Source organism: Apteryx mantelli, chromosome 1 (genome assembly GCF_036417845.1).
Source record: "Apteryx mantelli isolate bAptMan1 chromosome 1, bAptMan1.hap1, whole genome shotgun sequence".
NCBI classification, from domain to species: Eukaryota; Metazoa; Chordata; class Aves; order Apterygiformes; family Apterygidae; genus Apteryx; species Apteryx mantelli.
In genome coordinates, this window is record NC_089978.1 from 32,662,588 (window position 1) to 32,687,788 (window position 25,201).

The 25,201-nt window shown below is 39.4% G+C and overlaps 1 protein-coding gene across 11 annotated transcripts in view; it reads right to left on the reverse strand.

Moving 5' to 3' along the window:
- The window catches only part of FNDC3A (fibronectin type III domain containing 3A), a 129,249-nt gene that overhangs the window by 49,028 nt on the left and 55,020 nt on the right, over positions 1 to 25,201 (reverse strand). For 9 of the 11 annotated variants that reach the window (XM_067292000.1, XM_067292008.1, XM_067291989.1 and 6 more), the window contains 2 exons: positions 8,019 to 8,095; positions 2,369 to 2,606 (listed from right to left, as the gene is read on the reverse strand). In XM_067292000.1, the coding sequence (XP_067148101.1) occupies positions 2,369 to 2,606; positions 8,019 to 8,095 (315 nt within the window). Of the gene's footprint in view, positions 1 to 2,368; positions 2,607 to 8,018; positions 8,096 to 13,019; positions 13,049 to 23,819; positions 23,896 to 25,201 lie in introns of those variants that run through there. The other 2 variants (XM_067292050.1, XM_067292033.1) reach the window with 2 other exon arrangements.

The following is a 25,201-nucleotide window of genomic DNA, read 5'->3' on the forward strand; positions in this document are numbered from 1 at the left end:
GGAGGACAAATGATTGCAAGAACTGAAAATTATTAGTAGAGTGTAAATTGGGACATACGCAAAAATAAACAATATTATTATTTTTCACACATTTAATTCAATAAATGCAGACTATTCTAAAATTTACTAGAACAACGATGGAAATTACAATGTGCCAGTATATTCCTATAGTCTGTAAAAATGAAGAGTTGTGCTACACAAAATGAGGCACCCAATAACCTCATTCCATTGAGGACATGGAAATTTTGCCACTGACTTCAGCAGAACCAATACATCACCTCTAGGTTTCTGGAATATAAATGCCAACAATTTATAATGCAGTCAGGTTTAAGGACTCAAGAAATAATAAGAGAGAGTTGGACCTTCAAAATAATTTCTTCAATGTAGATAGCTTAGCAAAATAAAAACAATGCATCTGTCACCTCTTTCAAAAATAATCATTTAAAACTAGTAAAGAATTTGACCATTTTGGGGTAAGTTATACCCATTGGTTGAAGAATGAAATCCACTGTTTGTTATTTCTTGTGTGCTAGGAATTACAGAAGAACAAATCAAATAACTTTTTAGCAAGAAGGATACAATCCCAAAACTGGAGAGCTTTTCAGTTCCTTTTTTTTTCAGATCAATTTAATACTCAGAAAGTGTGACAGAGGACTACTAGATAAGCTGTGTATATTTATAAATTTAATTTTCATTAACACTGAAGACTTAGGTGCTCCTGTTAGAGAACTACTGCATTCTAAGCACTTTTGAATATTTTGTTCCTTAAATTCAGATTCCTCACATAGGAGCTTAATTGTAGACTCTGACATCTGAAAGTCATAGTCCAAGTCAACAGTCCAAAATTAAACGTGAAATCTGTGTCAAGCATGTAACAAACTAAAATAGTCTTCTAATTTCCTAATTTCAAGGTCATCTTGAATATGTATTAAAATACAATTTCAGAGAATCAAACATTAACTGCTAACTCTAGAAATCTATTCTTACTTGTCTTCTATGGTTTAAATTATTTGCTTCTTTTCAAAAGTTCATTTTGATTTTGTATGCTGAAATGCTTAAGCCAAAGAGTTAACTGATGTAAGTAAACTGAACTTCTGCATTTAAAACAAAGGAAAACCAAAGAATTCCTCATCTATTCTTTTTTACGATCTTGGTAGTTTAGCAAATTATCACCGAATTCCTGCTAAAGGGATATAATCTAGCAGCTGAAGTCTAAAACATATTATTTCATTACGAAGTATCCCTTGTATCTTATGCATTTTACTATCAAACTCCAACTCTTAATTTAGCAAACTAAAAGTAAACAACTCTCATCTACAGTAAACCAAGAAATTAATAAAAGTGTAAATAAGCACCCAAGAAATATCTAATGATGCATCCTTGTCAAACTAGCAAGAAACGGTAATATAAGAACACTGAAATTCTGAGAATACCAGAAAGGTCAAGACATGCATGTATTTCTACTTGACTGCTTTGTAACTCATGACTATTTAAGCACAGTGACTATATGGTGGATAACTAAAAATGCTTTTAGTAGCTCTACCATACAACACTCAGCATCTGTGCATCTACAGCAACGTGACAAAGTGCTACTCTCCCTCTCCATAGCTTCTCTCTTCTTTCTGTGAAAACAGCAATCTGACAGTGTTCTCCCTAAGTCTTTTAAGGTCAGCACATACTTTAAAGCAGAAGTTTATCTAAAGAAAAGCAAGTGTACTGGAAATGTAAATATTTATTTAATAGCTCCACCCCCCCCCCAGTCAGTAAACACGTACACTAAATAAATCATTAAATAGTATTAAAGACAGATACTGGTAGCACTACTAAAGGCAACTTCAATTACAATATAAAATTTAGGTGGGTAACACCTAATTATTCAAGTTGGAATTCAGTAAGGGACATCAGACTAGACACATACGGTTTTATGAAAAATAGCACACTTTTTTGTAAACAATACTGAGCACACTGTTTTATGCCTTAAAAAGGACACTTACAAGACCTTGTATCTCAAAACAGTGCTCAGGTATGGATTTAAATGCTGAATCACTACACCGAATCACTACAAATACTTCCTGAATTGCTTTCCTTTGCCTTTCCTGAGCAAGACTATAACTGCTACACATAAAAAATCCTATATATTTAATGCATCACTGAACAGACAAGTCAACCTAGTGAAAGGAACTTTTTCTGGAATAATAAATTTCAGTAAAAATGAGACTGGTATCTTCATAAAAACTTGTCTGTCTAGCTCCCATTCAAGCTATAGTTCTGCTTGATAAAGCAAGTCCATCAGCTGCACTGATTCTGGAAACCAGTACAACAGCATGTTTGCTTTGACAAAACTTGCAACGCATAACAAGCTACTTACCCATATCTCCATAGACTTGCGAGGTGTGATACTGAGGAATGTACTGCGTTGCCATATCACCTGCTCCGGTCACTGGCGAGTATATATGACGTGGTGGAGGAGGTATCATGGCTGGAAGAGGAAGGAAGCCTGGCAGGGGGGGATGCGGAGGTCTGTGTATCACTGCGTGACCACCAGGGTGAAATTCTGGAGCCTGGGGAACCACCACAACCCTTCTAACGCCATTGTCCTCAATAACCTGCGCAACGAGAAAGAATGTGCATCAGAAAGAAATGCTTAGCAACAAGCAGAAGAATAACTGTGTATGGAAGGAAACAGCTTGAAAGCTATGTTTCTATAGATACTTACAACTAGCAATAGCAAAACCCTTCTGAATAAAGAAGCAAAACCTCGTCCAAATTGGAGAAAAGCAAAATAAGAGAAGATAAGACAAAAAACTGCACGTGGAGAGAGGACAATTTAAGTGCTATCTAGGTCATTGGTAAGAGTATGTCTTGTAAGAAACTGAAATAACGCCATTAATTTCTGAATGTGATGGGGAGAAATATTCTACTACAAAGCCTGGTTGCCATAACATCTTATAAACACCTAGACACATTTATGGCATTAGTCTGTCTTGTCCCCAGGGTCCTGTTTTCCCACTCCTTCACACCACATGCATGCAGCACTGCTCCTAGGATTCATTTTGCAATGCAACAACTAGATGGCCCCCTGGAAGCGATCTGGTGCCAGGACTGATCTAGGTCTGCACAAACAGAGAGAACAGGCAGGACAGTGCCTGCTCTCTGCTATCCGCCCGACACAGGCCTCCTACACTATCCCAGCAGCCACGGTGCTTCACGCTGTGCCTGTCAGCATGCAGCAGCCATCAGCTGCCGAGCTACTGAAGTACAAATCTAGCAGGATGGTAGTCAGCCTTCTCAATACTCCTTCACAGCTCAAGGTAATTTTTAAAGACCCTTAAAAACTTTTGCTGTTTAAAAGTCTTGCACTTTGAAAGAAGCTAAACAGAGTTCAGAGAAGATGAGAGCCTTTGCAGCAGCCTGTGCCCGACTCAGGGCGCGCAAAGCAGTTTGTTACTGCAAAAATCTCTCTGGCGAGCAGGAGAGCTGTGACAGGACGGCCTTTTGCTGAGGGATCTGAGCGCAGCCCTTAGCAATGCTGTTAAAAGTTCAGACAAACACAAGCAGCATATGTGATACCACGATGAGAATAAGCATGGTCACATAGGATGCATGGAGCCAAGGAGTGCCGTGCACAGTACGTGGAGCACTAGGGGGGTCTGTAGGTGAGCAGGCACAAAGGCCTATGGTACAGGTACCGGTACCGAACTAGAAAACACTCTTCACTCTAGATGAGGATCAGCCATCAACTGGACAACAAACGGGTCACTCCTTGAAGACAGAAAAGATGGCCAGTGACCCTCTCTAGAGGGTACCACTAGTGATAAATTTACAAATAAACATGACTGCCAGTAATATCTAAATGAGATGATCATGGCATGGCTTGACTTGGATGTACTGTGGGGACAAAATATCTGAGATGCCTATAAATGGTTTTTCTCTATTTCCTCAAAACCTGTTGCAGAAAAATGCCAGGGGGACTGCCCTGTAAGAGTTTTTGGATGAAAAGTTTATTTGGAAAAGGAGGAGAAACAAGAAAAATTTAGAATATTCTGAATATTTCCTAAGCAGGGGACAAGCCAACCCTATGACCTAAGTTTTCACTGGTATTTGAAAGCAGGTGTGGACAGACAGGCTACAGCTACATTGCCAAGTAAGCCGATGCAATAGGAGCAGATCAAAGCACTTGGTGCCAAGACGCTTCCACATCCACTGTTTGAGATTAAGGGTATTACACTGGGCTAGATTTAGTCTTGTGCATTGCTGTAAACATTTCCACCGTGTGTATGATTGAAAGCTCTTTGGAGGATCAATCACTGCTCTGGTACACATCTGGAATGGAGCTTCTGCCTTTGTTTTCTCTGAAAGGAATCTGTTTTGCACACCTCAGATACTGCAAGTCAAATCAAGCCAAGGTAAGGGAGGATGCTGCAGGGAACTGTTTCAAAACTTGGCTACTGTATTGAGAAAAATGGTTACATAGACACAGCTGTATGCTTCTGGTGTGACGGTAGAGGGAAGATTCTTATACACAAGCAGTAACATTCAGAAAACAAAGTATGTGTACAATACAGCTGATCACCTTGCTTAGATAAATAAAAAAATATATGGAGACTAACGTACGTGTTCTAAGTGAACACAGCTTTAAAATAAATACACGTTGTGTGACTTTGAAAAGGATTGGCTATCTTTAGTACAGAGAAATTGTCCCTTATCAGGAAAGAATAATTTTACTAAAGAACATTCTTCGTATCTACTGAAAGTGTAGCTGTTTGGTTCCTAAGGCAGGATATATTAACAGCAGTGAAGACAACTAGAACTTCTGTTGTCCAATGTATTTCCCTAAACATGGAAATTAAATTAAATTATTTTTAAGGCTCTTTGCTTGCACCAAAAATGACCTCATCAAATATGTTATTACACATTATGTAGCACTATACACAGCAACAATATTCAGATTCAGAGAAACTCTAAATAAGAAAATAATTCAAACTTCAAATTGTCACTAGGTCCCTAGCCTTCCCTGCAGAGCTCAGTCTGAGGCATGTACAGCGTGCAGGTTATGTGTACTTAACAGCCCCCATGGTATCCCAGCACATCAGGGTAAATCATGCAAGTCAGTTACTTCACACTTAAAGAACTTTAAAGGTGAACATCAAAAAGGGGTAGGAGTGCGTGCGTGCGTGTGTGTGTGCGTGCGTTTTTAAGTTGAACCACAGACTGTATCAAGTCAATATGCTGAAACAGATATTCAGTAAACCTTTATTTATTTAAATCCATTAAGATCTTTTTGTTGCTTTCAGGCCCATTACGCCTAGTCTGGGCCAGTGCTTCTTCTCCAAAAGGGTCCAGTATGGTTTCTGATTACAGCTTTGTGCTTAACACGCAATCTAGAGGTGATGTATATGGCAGGGATATATACAGAGCTTTATCATGACATTTATTACGAAACTGATCAAAAACTTAAGGGCAGATTCAGATTATGTAGGATGCAGCATTCTTAAAAAAAAGCTACTAGCACAGTTTATAATTACATTATTTTTCAGGTCAAATTTAGAATACCTGAAATCATTTAATATGTTTTCTTGGGTCTGTTGATACTCTAAGCAACTCAGAGATAGCTACCCAGTTCATAGCAACAGGGACCTTAAGTTCAGTAGCGTAAAATCAAAGAGTTTAACAAATTAGGTATATATCTGTGTACCTAAATTAAACATTAACTTAACTGTAGGCCCCTATCAGGCAACTGCAGGAAAAAACTCACAAAGCACAAACAGAATCATGCCAAGTCTGTCATTTTAAGTTAAAAAAGAAACAAGTTAGCTATTATCATAGTTTTACTAGCCAAACATTTTGTTCTGGCATAAGCCCGTATCACTGGGTGAACCAATCAAATGCCACTGGAGGATTCATGACAGACATGACTACAGACAGCTTGGAGAGGATGAATAAAGATGTAACGTGCTTTCTTTCAGAATTTCATTACTACAATTCCAAAAGAAAAGGGAGGGAGAAATAAATCAACTCTCCCTTTTCTTTCCAAACTTGTGAATTGCTTTTTTAAAAACTATGATTTATGTGATGCAAGAAAAACAAACATGCTTTATTCTGTAGTTATCCCTAACTTCCAGAGGACAGCATGTTGGGTCACTGCCAAATAGTAGTTGAAGCAAGTAGAGGCATGATAGAATTAAACTAAAATAGGTAAAAGATGGTTATACTGAATTTGTTCTTCTAGACTGATGGCTTGAGGCATTTAGCTGGTTTCCAATCTCTCTCCAAATACATCTGCAGTTACAGACTTTTAAAAATATACTAAGCCTGAAGGAACCGTGTAAGTTAGTTTGCTGGGACTGACTACATTGAGTCTGGGGTAACTTTTAGCTCGATAGTGGTAGTTTTCCCTTTTAGCAAGACTGCCATCTAATCTTCTGGCTTGTAACAGAACATAAACCACAACAGCTGGTATGTTTTGTCAGCAGTAAATACTTCAAAAGCCTTATAATCTACAGGTTTTACTGGACTATGATATTTCTACTCAGATGAAAGCAGCAGACATGAGATCATTCCACCTGTACTCTGAGCTGGATGGATGTGAGGCACCTCCAGCTCAAAAGTCGCAGAGCAGTGGATGCCCAGCACTTGCCTGAACGAACAAGCTCCAATGAAAGGCTAACAAGCCTGTCCCAGCAAAGCTCAGGCCTTCAGTCTGTCTGCTGCAAGTTGTCTTCAATGGAAGGATAAGTTTATTTCATAAAAATTATTCAGAATTTTACAAGTTACAAAACCTTTTAAACAGTAATTCAACAACTGAAATTAAGTAGTCAAGAAATTAGCTTACAGTAAAACTAATTCCAATTATTTCAAAAGTTCTTTCCATTCTTTAAAAGTGAATCTTAATAGGAATCAAGCCTTTTTACTATGAATCTAAAGATAAATTTACTTTCATTATTTTTAATTCATTTCTCTTCTACCTGTTTGGGACCTCAACTGTGAAAGATTTATGACCAACTTATCAACTAACTTTCAAGAGATGAAAGGTAAAACCACAGAGACCCCATGTACTAGTCTGTCCAACCTAACAGCCTTTTCCTAGAGGACAATTTTTCATGAAGTTCAGAGAAACTATGAAACATCTGGACACTGGAAGGTTTCTGGTTGCATTATTTTCTTTTCAATGAATACCATAGGATGGGCACACAGAGTCTGCAAAAGTAGACTGGTTACAGCAGCAGAACATCATGAGCAGATCTGAGAGTGGCATTCATCTGCTTTAATTTCTAGGTCTGACCTACTAATTCATAGGCTCTTTCTGTAGTTGGGGAAAAGAAAAAAGACATTATCTAGAAGGCAATACATCTCACCTTAAGACAGGTGTCCCAAATAGGTGAGATAAATCAGCCTTTCAATCAGCTTTAAAGGATGTCCCGGTTATCTAGCTTGGATCAGTTTTAATTTTCAGACATCTCAATTAGGACTTCTCCAGTAGAGACAAGAGCAGAGCCCCATTTTACAGATAAGCAGTAGAAGCACATATTGTACGACAATTTGTCCCCAGTGAAGGGTTGACATTCTTTCATGCTACTTGCTACACTTTATCTGATCTGTTTTACTCCTAATCTGCAGGGAACTTCCCAGAGATGGAACTATGGGTATGTCCTTAAAACTACATTGGTGCCAGGAAAAAACATCCATGAACCTGGAATTCAGTACAGATCCTGGACAAAGCATTATTTGTGTCATGAATCTTCTCTATGCTCAGACGGCATATAGTACATTAGGATCCTGAACTCAGTAAGGAACTGTCTGCTATTGTAATTTAAGTAGTTGATCTGTAACTAAATGGTGTACAAACCATGAAAAGAGTCTCCCATCACAGAGATACTATGGGACATCTCCCATTATTTACTTGCATGATCACTGTGACTCAGAAGCTTGATACATCAATTTACTGGATTAGCTATTTCAGTTCTACTCCTACAATTTTCATGCAAACAAAATGTTAAGAATCAAATGAATGGACATACCTGTGGGGCATATCCAGGAGGCACATAAATAGTAGGCACTGAACCATTTGGGGACATCATTGGAACCTGAGCAGGACCTAAATGGGTTACAGAAATATTCAGTACAGTACCATTTAATAATCTGAAAAAGTTCAAAAGAACACGCTGAACTGCAAAGCATCTGTAAAAAATATACAAGATAACATGGATAAGCAAAGGCAATGAACTGTATAGATAAAATTACAGCAAAGGGCATTCCGTGAAACCTAAGAGACATTTAAAACAAACAACAACAACAAAACCCTGTCATCAGCAGATATTTTTCCCTTTTCTCAGTAAGTCCACAGAAGAGCTTATGGAGGTACCCAATACTTCCAAAACTTCTTTAAAGACAACAAGTCAAAAGAAGCATCCCATAGTGAAGAGACAGTAGAAGAGACTTTAGAATACCACCAAAAAAAAAAAAGAAAAAAAAAGCCCCACAGAAACAAATTGCTAAGACCAGATGGTATTCAGTTAAGAGTTTTCAAAAAGATTTCTTATAAAAATGCTGTTCTGTCACTAGTGATCCATCACCTAAAGTCATCTCAGTACCACAGGAATGAGACAGCAAATAAGACAGTAACTGTCAAGATCCCAGGGGGAAGCCAGTGTATTATAAACTGCTACCAATGATAAAAGTTGTGATACCATGATGATCCTGGTACCATGCAAGCTGGAAAGAAACTGTAACAAAGAATGGAATTTGCAGACACTTAGATAAATATGGCAGAATGGGGAAGTGTTAATGTGGCATCTGTAGATAAAGCAATGCCTCGAAAATCTGATACCTTCAAAGAACTCTGAGCAAAAGGACAGTATTATACACTTGGATTTTCTAAAAGCTTTTGACTGTCTCAAAGATTCAAAGAAGCAATGCTGCCTTTGGTTAAAAAGGGAGGAGGGCTGCTCATGAATAAATAACTGCTTTGAGAATAGGAAACAAAGGATAGAAGTAAACGATCAGCTTTCAAATTGGCGACAGTGACCAAAGGAGTCCCACAGGGATGTGAAGAAGAAGCTGTTCAAGATATGAACAAAACCTCTGGAAAAGGGGAACAAACAGCCACATCTACAAGCTGTCTACTCAGAGAGCTGCAAAAGAACCTCACAGTGCTGAATGACTGGACAGTAAAAATGCATAAGAAAGCACTGATAAGTGTAAAGCAATGCTCCTGCTCTGAAAGTATGTATTTACAGTGTTAAACGATAAATTAGCTGCGATTAAAAACAGACAATGGAGTTACTATATGTATTTCTAAGAAAATACCAGCCGAATGTTCTTCAGTGGCATTCACAGAAGGAAACAGAACATTAAAAATCCTTACTGAAATAATGGAGCATGAAAAGAAAATACTATCCACACTGTGCCCCAATACCTCGAGGACTATGTGCAATGCCTGTCTTCCTCTTCCCAAAAGGACGTAATAGAACTAGAAAAGGACAAAAGTGGAAGAAAAGTTTACAAAGGCTTTATACCGCTTTACCAGGAAAGACTAAAGAGATTGGGATAATTCCACCTACAGATGGTTAAAAGGTAAACAGGCAGGAAGGAGAGAAATGGTAGAGGACCTATAAAATTCACCATCTGTTTAAAATAGGAAGACAAATCATTTACAATTTCTTACAGTACAGGAACCAAAGACTGCAAATTAAATCATCAAATAAAAGGTTTAAAACAGTGAAAAAGGAGTTTCTCATGAAATGCACAGTTAAACAGTGCCACTCACTGCTGTTAAGAGCGTGGGGAAGCTAAAGGTTAGGTTCAAAAGTAATTGAACAAGTTATTGGAAGAAGTAATCCATTAAGAACTGTAGAAAACCCAAATATTACTTTCGGCTCCAGAAGCTTTTATGCTAGAAACAAGAAAGTTATTTCTGTGTGCCTGCCCTATTCTTACATTCTCCCCTTCAGCATTTGATACTGGCCTCTATCAGAGCGAGCAAGTTGGCACAGGCTTCAAGCGGGACCGCGTACAGACAGCCTTACATTCTTGTGTCTAAAATACAAAAAGTAACATATTAGAGAGCAACTGAAACGCAACACAATCCAACCAAGTTTTGTGGCAAGACCACAAGATTGGGATACAGATACCCCAGACTGCATTCTCAATTTTACAGCAGATTTCTTATCTAACCTATGACAAATCCACAAGACTTGTGAATTATACCTTTAAAAATGCAGAAAATCCAAATTTCTCATTAAGTTCAGTGAAGTTACCAAAAGCATCATCCAACTCTTAGTGAAATTACAACAATACTTCTGTTTGAGAGGGTGTTTTCAGTTCTCACATTAACATTTGCAGATCTTAACACAGTTTATCAAATGGAAAGTGCTAAGCAAATATAAAGTACAGTTATATAAGATTACCTACACCCCATTTTAATAAGAATGAACTTGACAGAAAAATAAAAGATAACTATGCCTGAATGCCAAGAACAGGATAAAGGAACAAAAAGCATTCTTCAAAGTAGCAGCATGTAATCAGATTTGATTACCTACACCGTATGGACTACTTTACAATAAGCTACAAAAGTTTAGAAATATATTGGCTGGAAAGAATTGCAGCTTTATTCTCTGAGGTGTTAACTCATGATTGTGGGGGTGAAGAATTTTCAAGAACAAGGTCTTAGTCGAAAGATTAACTGAACTGTGGAACAGCAAATAATAAAAGAACTACAGTATGCTCTGCTTTGAATATTGAACCTTGAGGTGTTTTTGCTCAGGTGAAACTCAAAATTGTTTCAGTGGAACATTTGTGTTGAAAAAGAAGTGAAAAAGTGAAGTGAAAAGAAGTGAAAGAGCTGAAGAAGTACTGAAAAGTATTAACCTACAATAAATTGGAAAAGGTCAACAAGTAATTTAAAGTTACCATTAGACCAACCTGCCAAAAATTAATTCTTAAATAAGAGGGAGGGTTTTTATACAATCTGCATCTTGCATAGTTTACCTGTAGTTTCTTCATAAAAAAATACAAGATACAGACATTTTTGTTAAAACTCACCTTTTCCAACACACATGAACAGCTACATAAGTTCCAAGTAAACTGAGAATTAAGTCCACAGTTACTAAGACTTTTTTCAGCAAACGCAATGGCCTAGGAGGATGAAGGAACTGTAATGTGGACAGCTTGTTTCTTTGCAACCTGGTAGGTATTTCCATGTTTGGCTTTTTATTTGTTTGTTCAATACTCTTTACGCATTTGTCTAAATTAACAAGTAGGTCCTGATTAACAAATCATACTTCTTTGTACAGATCACCTCTTTAAGTGCTTTAAATACCTCTGTCTTGACAAACAAAAAGCAGTTGTTATCTCCAATCCAGTACAAAGGTTGACCCACAACGCAGTTCTAAAGTTCCTCGCAAAATGAGTGTGAGTACACCATAATAGAGCAGGCAGAAAAATAAAAACAAAGGCAACATGAACCTGAAAAATTCTTGCAATTTTAGAATGAAGTCAGCAGTCTGCCACACCTGCATCCAAACTGCAACACTCTGAAGTTCCAAAATTAATGGAAATTTATTTTTTTAATATTCACGATTAAGGGTAAACTCTAACACACTTCTGATTAGATTTCTGAATAACTGTGGGGTTAGATGATATAGAAACATTCAAGAAAAAGGAAAGCAAGGAAAAAAGTTGGCAGACTATACACTTTAATGAATACAGGGTTTTTGCAGTGATGTTGCTGACTTCTTCACAGAAAGCACATTATTACCTGCAGAACTGTTAAAAAAATTTTTCCATATTTAGAAAAGATTAAATACTTTATAAAAGCAGAAATACATTTCTTGGGGTTTTTTTGTTTGTTTGTTTTTTAAACAACTAAGGTGAAGTTCTCGGCTTCACTTAAGTAAAATACATTGTAAGAGGAATTCCCATGCTTTTAGGTACTGGTTAGACTGGTGCATGAAAAAAACAGTATGTTTTACCAGGATGCGAGAATGATTTAAGTATCAGCAAATAACAGCATCAGGAGTCATGTTAACCAAACATCTAGTTTTCTATATTGCACATAAATGGAATTCAACTTCATCCAAATCGCTGTTGTTATGAATATTAAAGATATTACTCTTGTAAGAGGAGATCTACAGTCTTCTGTATTCCTTTAAGGTACACATTCTCTCCATATAAAAGTGGAAAAACAATTATTGTAGGAGAAAACCTCCAAACATGCAACCATGTTAAACTCCATTTTTGAAAAATGACTTATTGCTTACAAAAAAAGGGCAAATTTAACCCAAGATGCTGATGTTTCCCCATACTTCTAAGTTACCATCTTACAGAAATTTGCTATTTCACTGTTATGAAAGGAAAAGCTCATAAAAAGTCTCCAAATGAGCATTTTGTTCCAAGTTTAAAAAAAAAACAAACAACAAACAAGATCCCTATTAACGATCACATAAGACTTAGAGCACATTCCCTTAAACAGGAAATGCATAAAAAAATCGCAACGGCAGAAGAAATACCCACCCCCTCCCGCCAGCAGCCACAGCAGGTTAAGATCACTAGCGTGTATGTTTAAGGCTATAACAGAAACCTTACTTTGCTCATTACAGATGTCATAAACGCGTAGCAAAATTAAGAGCGATGCATGACTGCTATGATTTTGGAAAAAAAAAATCGAACACAGGCACTCCTGAAAAACCGAGGCTACCACCACCCCCACGCCTCTGACTCGCCCTGCCAAGGCCGGCTGCACCGGAGCTCCCGCAGGGCGGCGGGCGGCAGCTCCCGGCCCCCCCGGCTCGCGGTGCCCCGCGGCGCCCCCGCCCGCCGGAAGCTCTTCCGGGGCAGCGGCCGCGCCGCCGCCGCCCCCCGCGCAGGCCCCGCCGGGGGCTCAGCGCTGCGCGGACCCCCCACGCTGGGTGGTTTTTATTTTATTTTAATTGTTTTTTCCTCCCGGCCCCATCCGCCGCTGCGCCAGCTCCGCGCCCCGGCGGGTGCTTGGCCGCGGCGGCGCGGCGCCGGGGGGACCTTACCGCTCATTTCGGGCCGGGGCCGGGGCCGGGGCCGGGGCCGGGGCCGGGCAGGGCGCGGGGGCCGGGCGGCTGCTCCGCGGCGGCGCGGCGCGGCTCGGCTCGGCTCAGGTGCGCCGCGGCCGCTCCGCTCCGCCCCGCCCCCCGGCCTCCCCTGAAAGCAGCGGCCGCGGCTTTCGGGGGCGCCGCTCGCGCGGAGGTGCGCGACCTCAGCCACCCCGCGGGATGTCCCACTCCCGTTTTTACTCTCACCCTCCAGCTCGCGTTGCCGGCACAATTCACGCTCTTTATGCCGATTAGCGAGATCAAGTTGAGAAGGTTTATTTTAACCAAACACTTGCATAGGAGTTAACCTTTAGTGAAACTGGTAATGAGTTAACACCTTAAAGAACAAAAAAAACCCCCCAAACCACAGGTGCACATACAGATCTGGTTATGAACAAACACCTTCTGGCATCGCGCTTAGAAAGCTGCAGTGACTTTGATACTTAATCTATGTGGACACGGCAGCTCATGAGCACTGCTATACTTAGCATTAGCCTAATGTGAACGGCGATGAATCACTCTTTGTTATCCCCAGGAGGGACGGCGTTCAGGATTTACTGCAGCACATTAACCGAACACCCACACTTTGACATCATGCAGGCGATGATATGCATCGCTGACGCAAGCGCTGACAGGGGCAGCCACAAAGGCCACGGCGGCCCAAACAATAGAGCGCACAGCTGACGTCGCAGGGCGCCAGCCTGGCATGGCCATGCTGCGCTAAATCAATAGTCCCAGGTGCCACGAAGAGTTGCACCACTCTTTTACATAATGGCTGCGACTTCAGAAAGTTTTATTTTGGGCTGCCAGCAGCTATGATAATTACAAAAAAACCCAACCCCAACCCCCCCCCCCCAAGCCACTAACAACAACAAGCAAGTGGGCTACATTTGTCTTGTGAGCTGTGCCTGGAAAATACTTCCAAACTGGTACATTAGGGTAACAAGCACAAAAAAAGTCACACAAAAAAACCCCAAAACCCAAGAGCTTTACTTTTACAAGACACAAGGTAATCAAAGAAAGCAGCAACAAAACCCCAAAGCAAACACAAAACTTACTGTCAGGCCTGAGGTGGGGCAGAGGCACAAGAAGGAACTATGAGCACGGCAAGGACACAGGTGACCAGAAGACTCCAGTTTTCAACGCTGTCAATTTAACACCTTCCTTATGCTCTGAATTCATCCCGACAAAACCATCCCTTCCCCCCTCCATCTGTCTACTTTTGTCATCAAGGCTGGTGGACGACAGCTGACAAAGCAAGGACACCAATTTAAATACATTAATTGGCTACAACAGCTATCTATCAGTAGACTGCAGACTGTCAAACATACACAACAAAATTGAAGATAAAACGCTCACACAGATGATTTCTAAAGTGGGGAAAAAAAGCATCAGTTTCATCCACAGAGACTTTGGAATAATGGATAAAAGCAGAAAGCTGTGAAGCCTGACTAGCTACAGTATTTCTAAAGATTCCCTTCTATTGAGATCCTGATCTTTCTCATGAAACCATACGTACGTATTCAAAAAGAAAAAGGAGAACATCAAATCCCTTCTCATAGGCAAATGTGCAGAGATGACAGATTTCTATAGCACTTTACCATTAATACAGCTATCAGTTTTCTTTTATAATGGCCTTACATACATTCAAAGGAAAAAAGTGACAATGGTTTCTATGTTCAAATATTAAATGTACTTTCATTTCAGCTATTTCTAAACAATGACCACAATGCAGTTTTGTGATCAAATAGGATTACAAGTCCATGTCTTTAAGCAGTGCAAACTTCAAAACAGAAAGTTACACGTGGGAGCTTACAGAAGGATGCTTAGTCCTTCAAGACACTCCAATAATACAAAGTCTTTGTACATTTTTTTCTGAAGCAGTTATGTGGCACAGAGACTAACTCCACCCTACTTGGTTAAGAAAAAAAGTACCACTGAATCAAAGATGTTAATATGAAAATATACTATGTAAGCTTTGTACTATGTAGCTTAGATTCTTAAAATGCTTAGTTTGGACTGCTGTTTTAGGTTTAGACTTCGGGTAATTACTTAATAACTATGTGGAAGAGTTATGCCAAAAAAATTATGTTCTTTCTCTCCAATAGTCTTCCAATTTAAATATCAGGTGAACCATAACTCATTGCATTTCAAAGAGAGCTAAATGTGATATACCATTCTTAACACAGAGGAACTTTCATGAATGCTTTTATTCTTAGCAGTAAAAATAATCTGCACTCACACCAATATAACTGCGTAGCATATTTCCTTACCTTTTCCTCAAAAAGGATCCAATTTTCTAGCAGTTATGCTGAGCAGTATTGACCCGCATTTTTTTCCCTCCAAATCAGACCTTTATTTAATATTTATGCATAATGCTTAGTAGTCTTCAGTATGATTCGGAAGATTCAGAATCAACCATTAACAGTTGTTACTAGAATTTGTATATTTCTGATCAGAAAGATTTTAGACATATGGGTCTGCAGACCAGAAAGTAAAGGTTAAGCACTACTATTGATAGCTAGTTGTGGTTAAGAGGTGAACAGCACAATTGAGTCTCAACAGGGGGAGATGATTTGTAGCCTGCCAGTGGTTCTTGGCGTGTAGATAGCCAAGAAAAGAGCACTTGTTGACTCACAGGAGGAAGAGATCCTTGAAGAAACACACATTAACTTCAACATTCCCCCCGCCCCTGACTGATCATGCCAAAAAAGATACGATTATGTAGTATTATTACTTGTAAAGGTCTTTTTGGCATCATTATATTCAACTTATCACACTAATGGGTTATTTTTACTGTGCAATACTTATCTAGCTACACTGATTTCAAACTGGAGTGCAAAATTATCTGGCACATTGTGCTGTCTCAGAGAACTGGCATTCAAAGAAGCTCCTCTTCCTCTGTGCAAATTTCTTGATATTTCCCCTCCACCCCCCCAAAAAAAAGACCCCTGTATACAGATGACTAAGGAAATCAATAGCATGCATACGAATATTGAAACAATTTTACCAAATTCCCAAATTCCAGGGTAGGGTATTTTAAAACTATGGATGAAAACATACAGAAGAACCTGTGGATATAATACATTCTGTTTGTGCCACCTGTGACTGAGTATTGCCATACATACAGTGCCAGAAGTTCACCCAAGCAATTAACACCCGAAAAGGTCACCAAGAGAAAACGTAGTGCCCAACTTGTGGGCTTGGATTTCTACCCAAGAATTTTTTTCTAAAGGTGTACTCCTTTTGAGTCCCTGGAATCTACTAATGGCATGCGCTTTCATTTGAGATCCTTTGAATTGTTTAGACTTCAAGCAAATTATACAAATGAACACAATGCAGATTCAGATGCTCTATTTAAAATAAAAACAAACCAGAACAAAATTTATTATGAGAAGCTAGCATCTATGGCGCAAAGTATCTGAAGTCCTTCTAATATCTAAATAAACACTACATACCTCTTTCTGCAAAAGGACTGGTTTGGGGGTGGTGGTTCAGAATTGAAATCAATGCAAACCTAAAGTTATCAAGAAGTGATAGTTCTCAGCTTTCCATCATGGGAAAGGAGAACCCAGTATTCTACACGATCTAGCAGAAAGAGGGAAATATAGGTAAATCCAGAATGATATTGGCTCCGCTACTAGAGTTCTAAAGTCAGGCTATCTGGTGCAAAACATAGCTAAATCTTGTTCTTACTAAAAGTCAAAAGTTAACTATCGCTGCACTGATAAAAGGAAAAAAAGAGTAGCTCTGTCCCAGTGAAATTTTACTCTTAGGTGCAATCCTCCTTGCATTAGCTAAGCGAGTTTGCTGTTGTGGTCAGGGGACAAAGCCTTTGGAAACACTGCAAAGAAGTGAAGTTCAGTCCTACAGAACTTCCTCTCTTCACACTCACCACATACAACTGTTGATTTGCCTAAATTAGGGATGTTCCCTTGAATCCACTAATACAAAGATTCTAGTATTTACAAGAAAATGTTCAACTATAGAACTCTAAACTATAAAATAAGTAATGCTTTTTATTACACAGCTTTGTTTCAAATCATGAGGAAGGTTAAAATCTCCCTGAAGTTGACAACAAAAGGAGATATTTAGTGATGCAAAGTCCTTCTGCCATGATACAAATTGCAGAGAACAAGCCTCAAAGCAGAGAACCTACAAAAACCACATATGACAAAACAAAAGTGAGACAAAAGACCAAACTGAAACATCTGTTGCTACGCACCTTACACTGTGCAATGTCTAAAGCAAACACTTGGCTTCAGCAGGATGATTCACTGGCTGCCTCTGGAGAACAATTCTGTGCTTTGGCACATTTATCAGGGCGTCACCTCACACCAGATGTTAAAAATCATTAAGCACAGCCAGTGCATCCCCAATAGGTATCTGGTTCAGGTCTGCTCTACTGACCCTTCCGTCCAATTTCAGTAGAGAATATCATGTTTTCTGAGGGTAGATTCCTACTGGCAGGAAAAGGGAGGTCATCTTGTTCAGTTAGTGGGTAAACTAACTTCTATGCTCTCTTCACACAGATTAAACCCACAGCTTGTTGCTGTCTAGGAGAGTGCTATAAATACCAGACTATGCAATAACCTCTGTTGTGACCATCCCTTCTGCTGACAATGGGCCGCTAGGAAAATGAAATGCAACACACTAAGCTTCTGCCCATGCTACAATCACATGGTTAATTCATTCAGTCCAAGAACTCCTAAACAGAAAATACAAAACCAGCCTTTGAAACAGGAACCGGAACCCAGGCCTTTGCCCAAACCATAGGGAAATACCTACTACATCAGTCTAAAAAGGCAGATTGCCTTCTTGTGTAGTTTCCCTCTAGAATATTACTTTTTATGGTAGCAACGAGGCCCAGCTTCAAAAGAGTACATGAAGAAGAGCTCAGAATACCCCATAGCAAATGGTTAGGGCACTGTGCTGGAATTGGGGGTTACAGCTTCAAATATTGTTGTACTTCGTATAGCTAAAAACTCAGACATCCTAGATTCTGGGTGAGTGGTCTAGCCAAATTCCTAGTGTTGCTGCTGTTTGTGCTTTGGGGTGAGGTTAATACAGCCTGAGTAAACAAATAACCTTGCTTTCCTTTCAGGGAGACAGGCAGCATTTATGTACCGCATGTATTGCGGCAGGTCTTTGATTTCCAGATTCTTCCAACAATCAAGTGCAGCCTAATGTTTTGTACAATTACGGGCATGTAGGGAACACTGATCAAAAAAGCAGAAGCAATAGATTCAATGCACTTGCTAGGATTAGGCCGTGATTTAGTGGGTGACCTGAGCTGCTCTCTGAGACTCCTGTAGCTAAAAGCTTCTTAAAGTTAGAACCCAGGTGGGATCCAAGCAGCCCGAACGTGATCCCTTGTGCTGACCGTCTATCACACACACAGCCATACTTTTCTCTTTCTTCACCAATAACAAGGCAATCCTATGAATGTGGCTACAATAGGGAACTCTCTGAAGACAGAGAAAACCAGTTTGACTGAAATGCTACTGGTCTTGAAAATTCTTTAATAACATTGACTGACATGATAAATACATAAACATTTAGATTAAGACTTCCGATTCTGATAATGACTTTTATGGTCAACACATAGGAATTGTTTTCATTGTTCAAAAAGCTTTACAAAACTTTGGTCCAAACTAGCTAACCCCAAATCAGGGTACCTGTGAAAGAACTGATGTTCTCAGTCAGACTTAGCAAGGCAGAATGGCACTATGATCGCTACCAATATCTGCAGCCTCTTCTGTAGTGAAATTTTTCTACTGTCATATACATTACAACACACATCCACTTATATTTTAGCATTGACAGTGATTCCAAAGAGTTTTTAAGGTCTGGGCATGCTATAAACAAAACAACACCCACTCCTCCCAACTCTCCTTCCCACAACCCACTTACAGACTGACTAATAAAATCACTTTCACCTTTTAAACTTGTTTAGCATTTGCAATCTAGAATTTGCTCTTTTTGGTGTCTTATGTGAAAATGCTCCTTGATTCTCCACAACACACTCTCCACAGATGCTTTCACCAAATCTCAAGCGAGCTCCCACACAGACCTGGAAGGTATACAAGCTCAAACATCAAGAGTGTCTATGACAAAGGATGTTGTTGATAAAAAGCTTTCTCCGAGGATAATAAATATGTATTATCAGAAAGAAAGCATCTGGTAAAACAGTAAGCAGGGCCCAGACTCAAAGATAAACTTATGCCATTGCAGCGTTCTCTTCAAACTCAATCTGCTCTGTAACCAAATATGTTTTGGAAAGTAATGTACCCACTGCTTTGGCAGCCAAAATGAACTCAGAGCCAGACAGAACTATGTAAGGAATCTACCTACTTATGTCAAAAAAGAGGTCAGGCATGAAACAACTCACTTTGCTCAGACACATCGAAATTTGTCATTCCAAGCCAGAAGAAAGGGAAAAAGACACCCACATACAGAGGAGCTCCTGACCATACATTATGGATCAATGCACCCTGCTATTAGGGAGCTGAGAAAGTAAAATTGCTTAATAGCTGGAAAGTGTCCTTTGTGCAGAAACCTTTTTATTGCTTCCCTACTGTCTGGATGTGAGAGATCTACGTTTTCTATTGATGGGCCATCAGGACTAAAGAACTGAAAAAGACCTCAAGAATCCAGTCTATTCACCTGCAATTTCAGCTTCCTCCCTCTGCCCCATTATCATACATCAAGATCCGTCATAAATAGATCGTACATCAACTGCATCAAGACCAATCTTAAAAAGTCAGTTTTTTGCTCATACTTCTCCCATTGGAGTGCTGTCCTAGAGCATCACCCTCCTAAATAGTTACAAGGCTTCTTGTAATTGTCAGATTAGATATATTCATAGCCATTTGAAATCTCCTTGGCTGTAAGCCAGCTTTGGTATTTACTATTGACAGATTTTTTTTTTTATTATTATTCCTGGTATGTACTTACCCATTCTTAACAAAACTGATTCTTAGCTAAACAAGCCAAGCTCTTCCAGTCTCCTATATAAGCTCCTCATTCTTCTCAACATCCTAGTAGCTCTTTTTTATGGCTATTCCACTTGCACTCCATTTTTTTAGGCATGAATTATCAAATTACAGTTGAAGTCTCAGTAGAATCCTGTAAAATCCTAGTAAAACATCCCTAGCTGTACTAACATTATCTGTCCTGATGCATTTTATGATCACAGGAGCCCCCTTTACAGATATATTACATTGGAGATAATATTCATCTTGTGAGCCAAATAGCTTATATCCGCTTCCTCCTCCTGCTAATCAACTTTCAAATGAGGAGCCCCCCACTTATAATTTATTACTCTTATGCATGACCTTGTATTGTGTATTACTGAATTTCATCCAGTTCAGGGATACCATTCAAGCAACACTCCTTTAGGCAGCTAATCTATGCTCTTGTTCATCTTTCACTACTTCTAGAATATAGTTTTCCTATACCACTGGAGTTGTGTGAATGATCTGGATAGCTGAAATGCCAAGTATTTCTGGAATATCCTGATAGCTGAAAGATACTTAGGTGGTTACTGAGTGACTCAGGGATATATTTCTACTCTAGACTAGCTGTGCATCATACTTCAGCATTCTGTCCTTCCCTATTGCATCCACATTTAAAACCTTAAAAAAAAACCCCAAAACCACAAGTAAGACTGTAGTGAATCTGCTCAGGCTCTTTAGAGATATGGGTCAAAATACATTCTCTACTATGCTTTGAGCTTTGCAGTATGGAGACAGCAAACATGCAGAGGTATCTGGCCTCAAGATTCCACTGCATTGCCACAATTTTTTCTACACCTGTATTTTCCAGCCCTTCTATTTACTTCCCTTCATATCCCAGAAAGCTATACTCAATAAAGATATAACCTTACCTGACATTCAGCCTCCTTTTTCCCATGTGGCATGTTACCAGTCACTTCAGACCTCTTTCCAGCTCTCTCAAGCAGCACAGAAACGTTTACCTGCCAATATACTACTAAACCAAACAAGCAGCAACCCAAAACCATGCAACAGGAAGATCCAGAAACCTATCTTTATGTGCTTTTGTTAAAAAACAAAAACACCCCCTCCCCCCACCTTCCTTCTAACTATTGTCACGAAGATGAGGCTAGAGTCTTTCCCATCATAAATGGCAGATCTGTTTTTCAGGTGAGAGGACAAGGCTTAGTGACAAAAACAAATGCCAATGCACTGGAATCCAATGAACATAATGCACACTGGGAAGGTTATTACAAGCAAGGAGGTGCTCTGGATGGTATTTTTAAGACTTCTCAGAGGATGAACCTGGGAAATAACCTGCAGTGGAAGCAGTGTGGACACATGAATAAGATTCATTGCCTAGTATATGTCATATACTTTGCCTGAAAGGAATGTGAGGAAACATTTGACTGAGTATATTTAGCTGCAATTAAGCGGAACAGGTAGGGTATTTCCAAGATGCACTTTCCTCCTTTTTTATGTAATCTTTTTATTTGTGTAAGAGTTAGATGGGTGTAGTAAGCATAAATACACACCTTTTATATATATTTTATTGAAAAGGTTATAGCTATATAATGACAGATTTACAACTTGCCTAGGAAAGCACTGGTCTAACACACATGGGCTAGAAGTCCACAGTAAAAAGTGATAAAACCATCAACAATCAATCTCAAAACCTCTGTGCTTGTCCTTACTGTTGTATCCATTTGCAGTACAAATGGGAGGAAAAGAAGATCAGCTTACACTGGCCATCCCTCTGCATCTTTGTTAAGCATTTGCTGATATTCACCTTTATTTTTCAACTCTCTTAACAGGTGATTTTTGAAACTCTTTCACGCTGTAGGAACTTTAACTGGTTCTAGTTGCTCAGGTTGCCCTTTTAACTTAATAAACATTTTCACTCAGTGATGCTTTGCTTAGTCACCAGATGCTTCCCCAAAATTGCACTGAGAGCACAATGTCACACTAAATCACAGGTAGTCTCCTCTTTTGATCCCTTGCTATCCAGCTTGGAGAAAATTCTTTCCATATTCTGGTACTTGACATTGCCAGCCTCCAAACAGACTCTAAAACTTGAAGAAAAAACAGTTCAACTCCTCGGATTCTCAGACTCATCTTGGGCTTTAGGCACCCCATGAGTCTATCTGCAAGACAGTTTTATGTATTGCATTCAGAAAAACAAGAGTGAAAACTCAGATGAGTTTGATTTACTTGAGTTTAAAAGCTAGATAAAATTAAAGTTACTTTTTTAACCCACTGATCTGGTTACTAAAATTGGAAACAAAATAACACATGGAAAGCATAACAAAAAGTAAGAATAAATGCAAACTTAAGTATGTTTGACAACATTCTCTAAATATACCTGCTGCTTAAAGTTTTACTGAGACATCTCTTGGCTCCATAAGTCATAAAGGCTAACTCTGAATAGTGCCCTTTAGAGTAAAGCCTCTTTAAGGCTGAAGCAGCAGAGGACGTAACACAGTAGCACATCACTTAGTCTCTCAAAAGATAGCATTTATCTTAAAAGCAGCTTGTGGGAAAAGAGGAAAAAAGGGCTGACAGCTCTCTGCAGACACAAGCTGCTTCTTCTTCTTCTTCCCTCAGTTGTTTCCAACTTTAAAACTGATTCTTATTAGAGAAGAAGACAGTATAATGTTGAGTACCTTGGCCAAACAATCTTTTCCCTACCCTGTCCTGGGAATTGAGTTTTCCTCCAGCTTTTTTTTTTTTTTTTGGGGGGGGGGGGTGGTGGAAACTGGCTTGCTAAAGTTGCATTTTGTGAGTAGGGCTTTCCCCACCTTGGGAGTTTCTCTCAGCCCACAATCCTGTTGCAGTCTTTATTCAAGCACAGCCACTATAGCTTAAATGACCTGTCTGTCACAAGATTTTTTTTTCTAATGTTGTTGCAATACTTTATAACAAAGCGTGCATCATGAGAAGCACTCACTATCTTATTCACGTTATCTTATATCTTGCCATAACTATAACTTCATGTTAACTCCCTTTAAGAATTATTCATGAAGCAAAAATAGAGATGATAAATTTGGCATTTATGGTGCTTATTCTAACCCTCTTCCCCCAGCCTCTATTGCCATGTTTTAGAGGCAAAGGCAGACAAAATCTTTCTGCAGGTCTGAGAAGCTACTAAACATCTTTTTGTTCTGATACTTCTGAATTACTTGTTTCTACCAGTACTTCCCTGACCTGAACCGAATTTGAAAGCAACACACTAATAACAACCTTGCTTGAAGTGCAGGCTGTCCTCCTGAGGCAGGACCTATTTAAAAAAAGGGGTGGGGAACAGAGGAATATCACGACTTTTCTAAGTTATGTCAACTGCGATGTAACAGCAGTTTTCAAATAGCAGCAGAATCTGCTAAATATCACAACATAAGAACTACAGGATTATAGATATTAGGAAAAGGCTATAGGAAGGAGAGAGTGTGGTAAATTTTGAAATTGGGTTTTACATTGATGAAGAATGTAATGTAGGTATAAGCCTTCTTTTCTCACCCAAATAGCAAAATACTGTAAGAAAGCTCGCTCTTTAATTGTCTTGGAAGGCACATCCACCCCATCGATGAATAAAAGTGTCAAGATCTCTTGATCAAGTGTCAAGTTCAAGGGAAACACAATAAATACAATATTTATGATGGCCTATATGTAGAACACCAAAGGAAAAGGATGAGTTAAGCACAGCTGGAAAAGAGGCTACTGGAGAAATACATTGAGAACAGGCACAGGAGGTAAACCATACACTCACAAAATAGCCGATTAATCAAAAAGGAAGAAGGGTGTCATCAGCTTCTCTAGTAGCTCTAATACCATTAACTGGAGACAGTTCTCCAAGTTATGTGTTGTGCAGTCACTAGAAGAAAAACCTGGAGCTGACTGGATGGTGTCCTGTGGCATCTGCTCCAGAAAACCAGCTTTCCTGGAAAGCTCTTTTCAGTGTAGGAAAGGCCTATTCTTTGGAAAAAAGAAACAAACAACAAAATACCCCCCAACCCTCCCCACAAGATCAGCACTTTGGATAGCTGTATTTGCTACTAGTGAATTTGACCTTTCAAACTTTGTTTGAAGCCCCATGTAATTACACTGTTTCTTAATGGCTTTAATTGGTTGAACATACACACTTGTAATTGGTCTTTAATTCACATTACACAGTAGCTATTTATATTTGTGCACAGTTAGCCTATATGTTTGTAATGGCCTTGTTGTGTTTCTCCCCTTCTCCTTTCCCTTCATTCAAAAAACCAACTGCTTTAGCTGTAAAACAGATTGCATGAATGCCTGCAAAAGGAAGAAAGGGGCAGGAAGTTATACTAACATGATTTAATGAAGTTGCAAAGTGTCATGATCATGTAAGTCCTGCAAGCTGACAAAACCCTAGTCATTTAACATTCAAAAAAAATCAGACTACAACTATAATCACATATTATTAATAAACATATGTACAGCCATACATTGCTCTGATTCATCCATTAGAAATGAGCAAAACTAGGAGCAGAATTAAAAAAAAATTCCTGGATTCCAAGTTGCGACACTCAGCAATGTATTAAATTCTGGTCACTAATGTCGTGACAAAAACGTACCTGGACCCAAGCAGACAGCACAGTAGCATTTAGAAGGATGGGTGAAAATGAAGTACGGAAAGGGAAACCAACCTCCAGGTCTCTCTGTTGCTGACTTGACCCTCTGCCTACACAATTTCTCCTTTAGCAGCAAAGGAGAAAGCATGGCAGCAGGACAACGGCGGGGCCTTGTAAACTCCTGGCGGGGCTGTGGCAGCCTGCACAGGGTGGGGAGCTTGCTCAGGCTTGAAGAACTTGGGAAGAACCATGCCTGGGAGAACTGTTCCACAGCCATAAGGACGTTGCTTTCCTTCCCAGCCAGTCTGTCGGCCGTCACAACTAGCCTGTGCCTGACAGTTCGGGTCCTCAAGAGAAGATGGTGAAGACTACTTTTCAGAGTACAAATAGAGCAAGTGTAGATCAAAATTAATTCAAAGGTATTTCTTGGTAACTGTAATTCTTTGAAAGAAGTAGTAGTAGTCTGTGTATTTTCACAGCTACAGCCACAGTTCAAGGATGTAGTAAGACAACTTGAACCCCACGGGGTGGAATTATAAAGAAACTTCCTGAG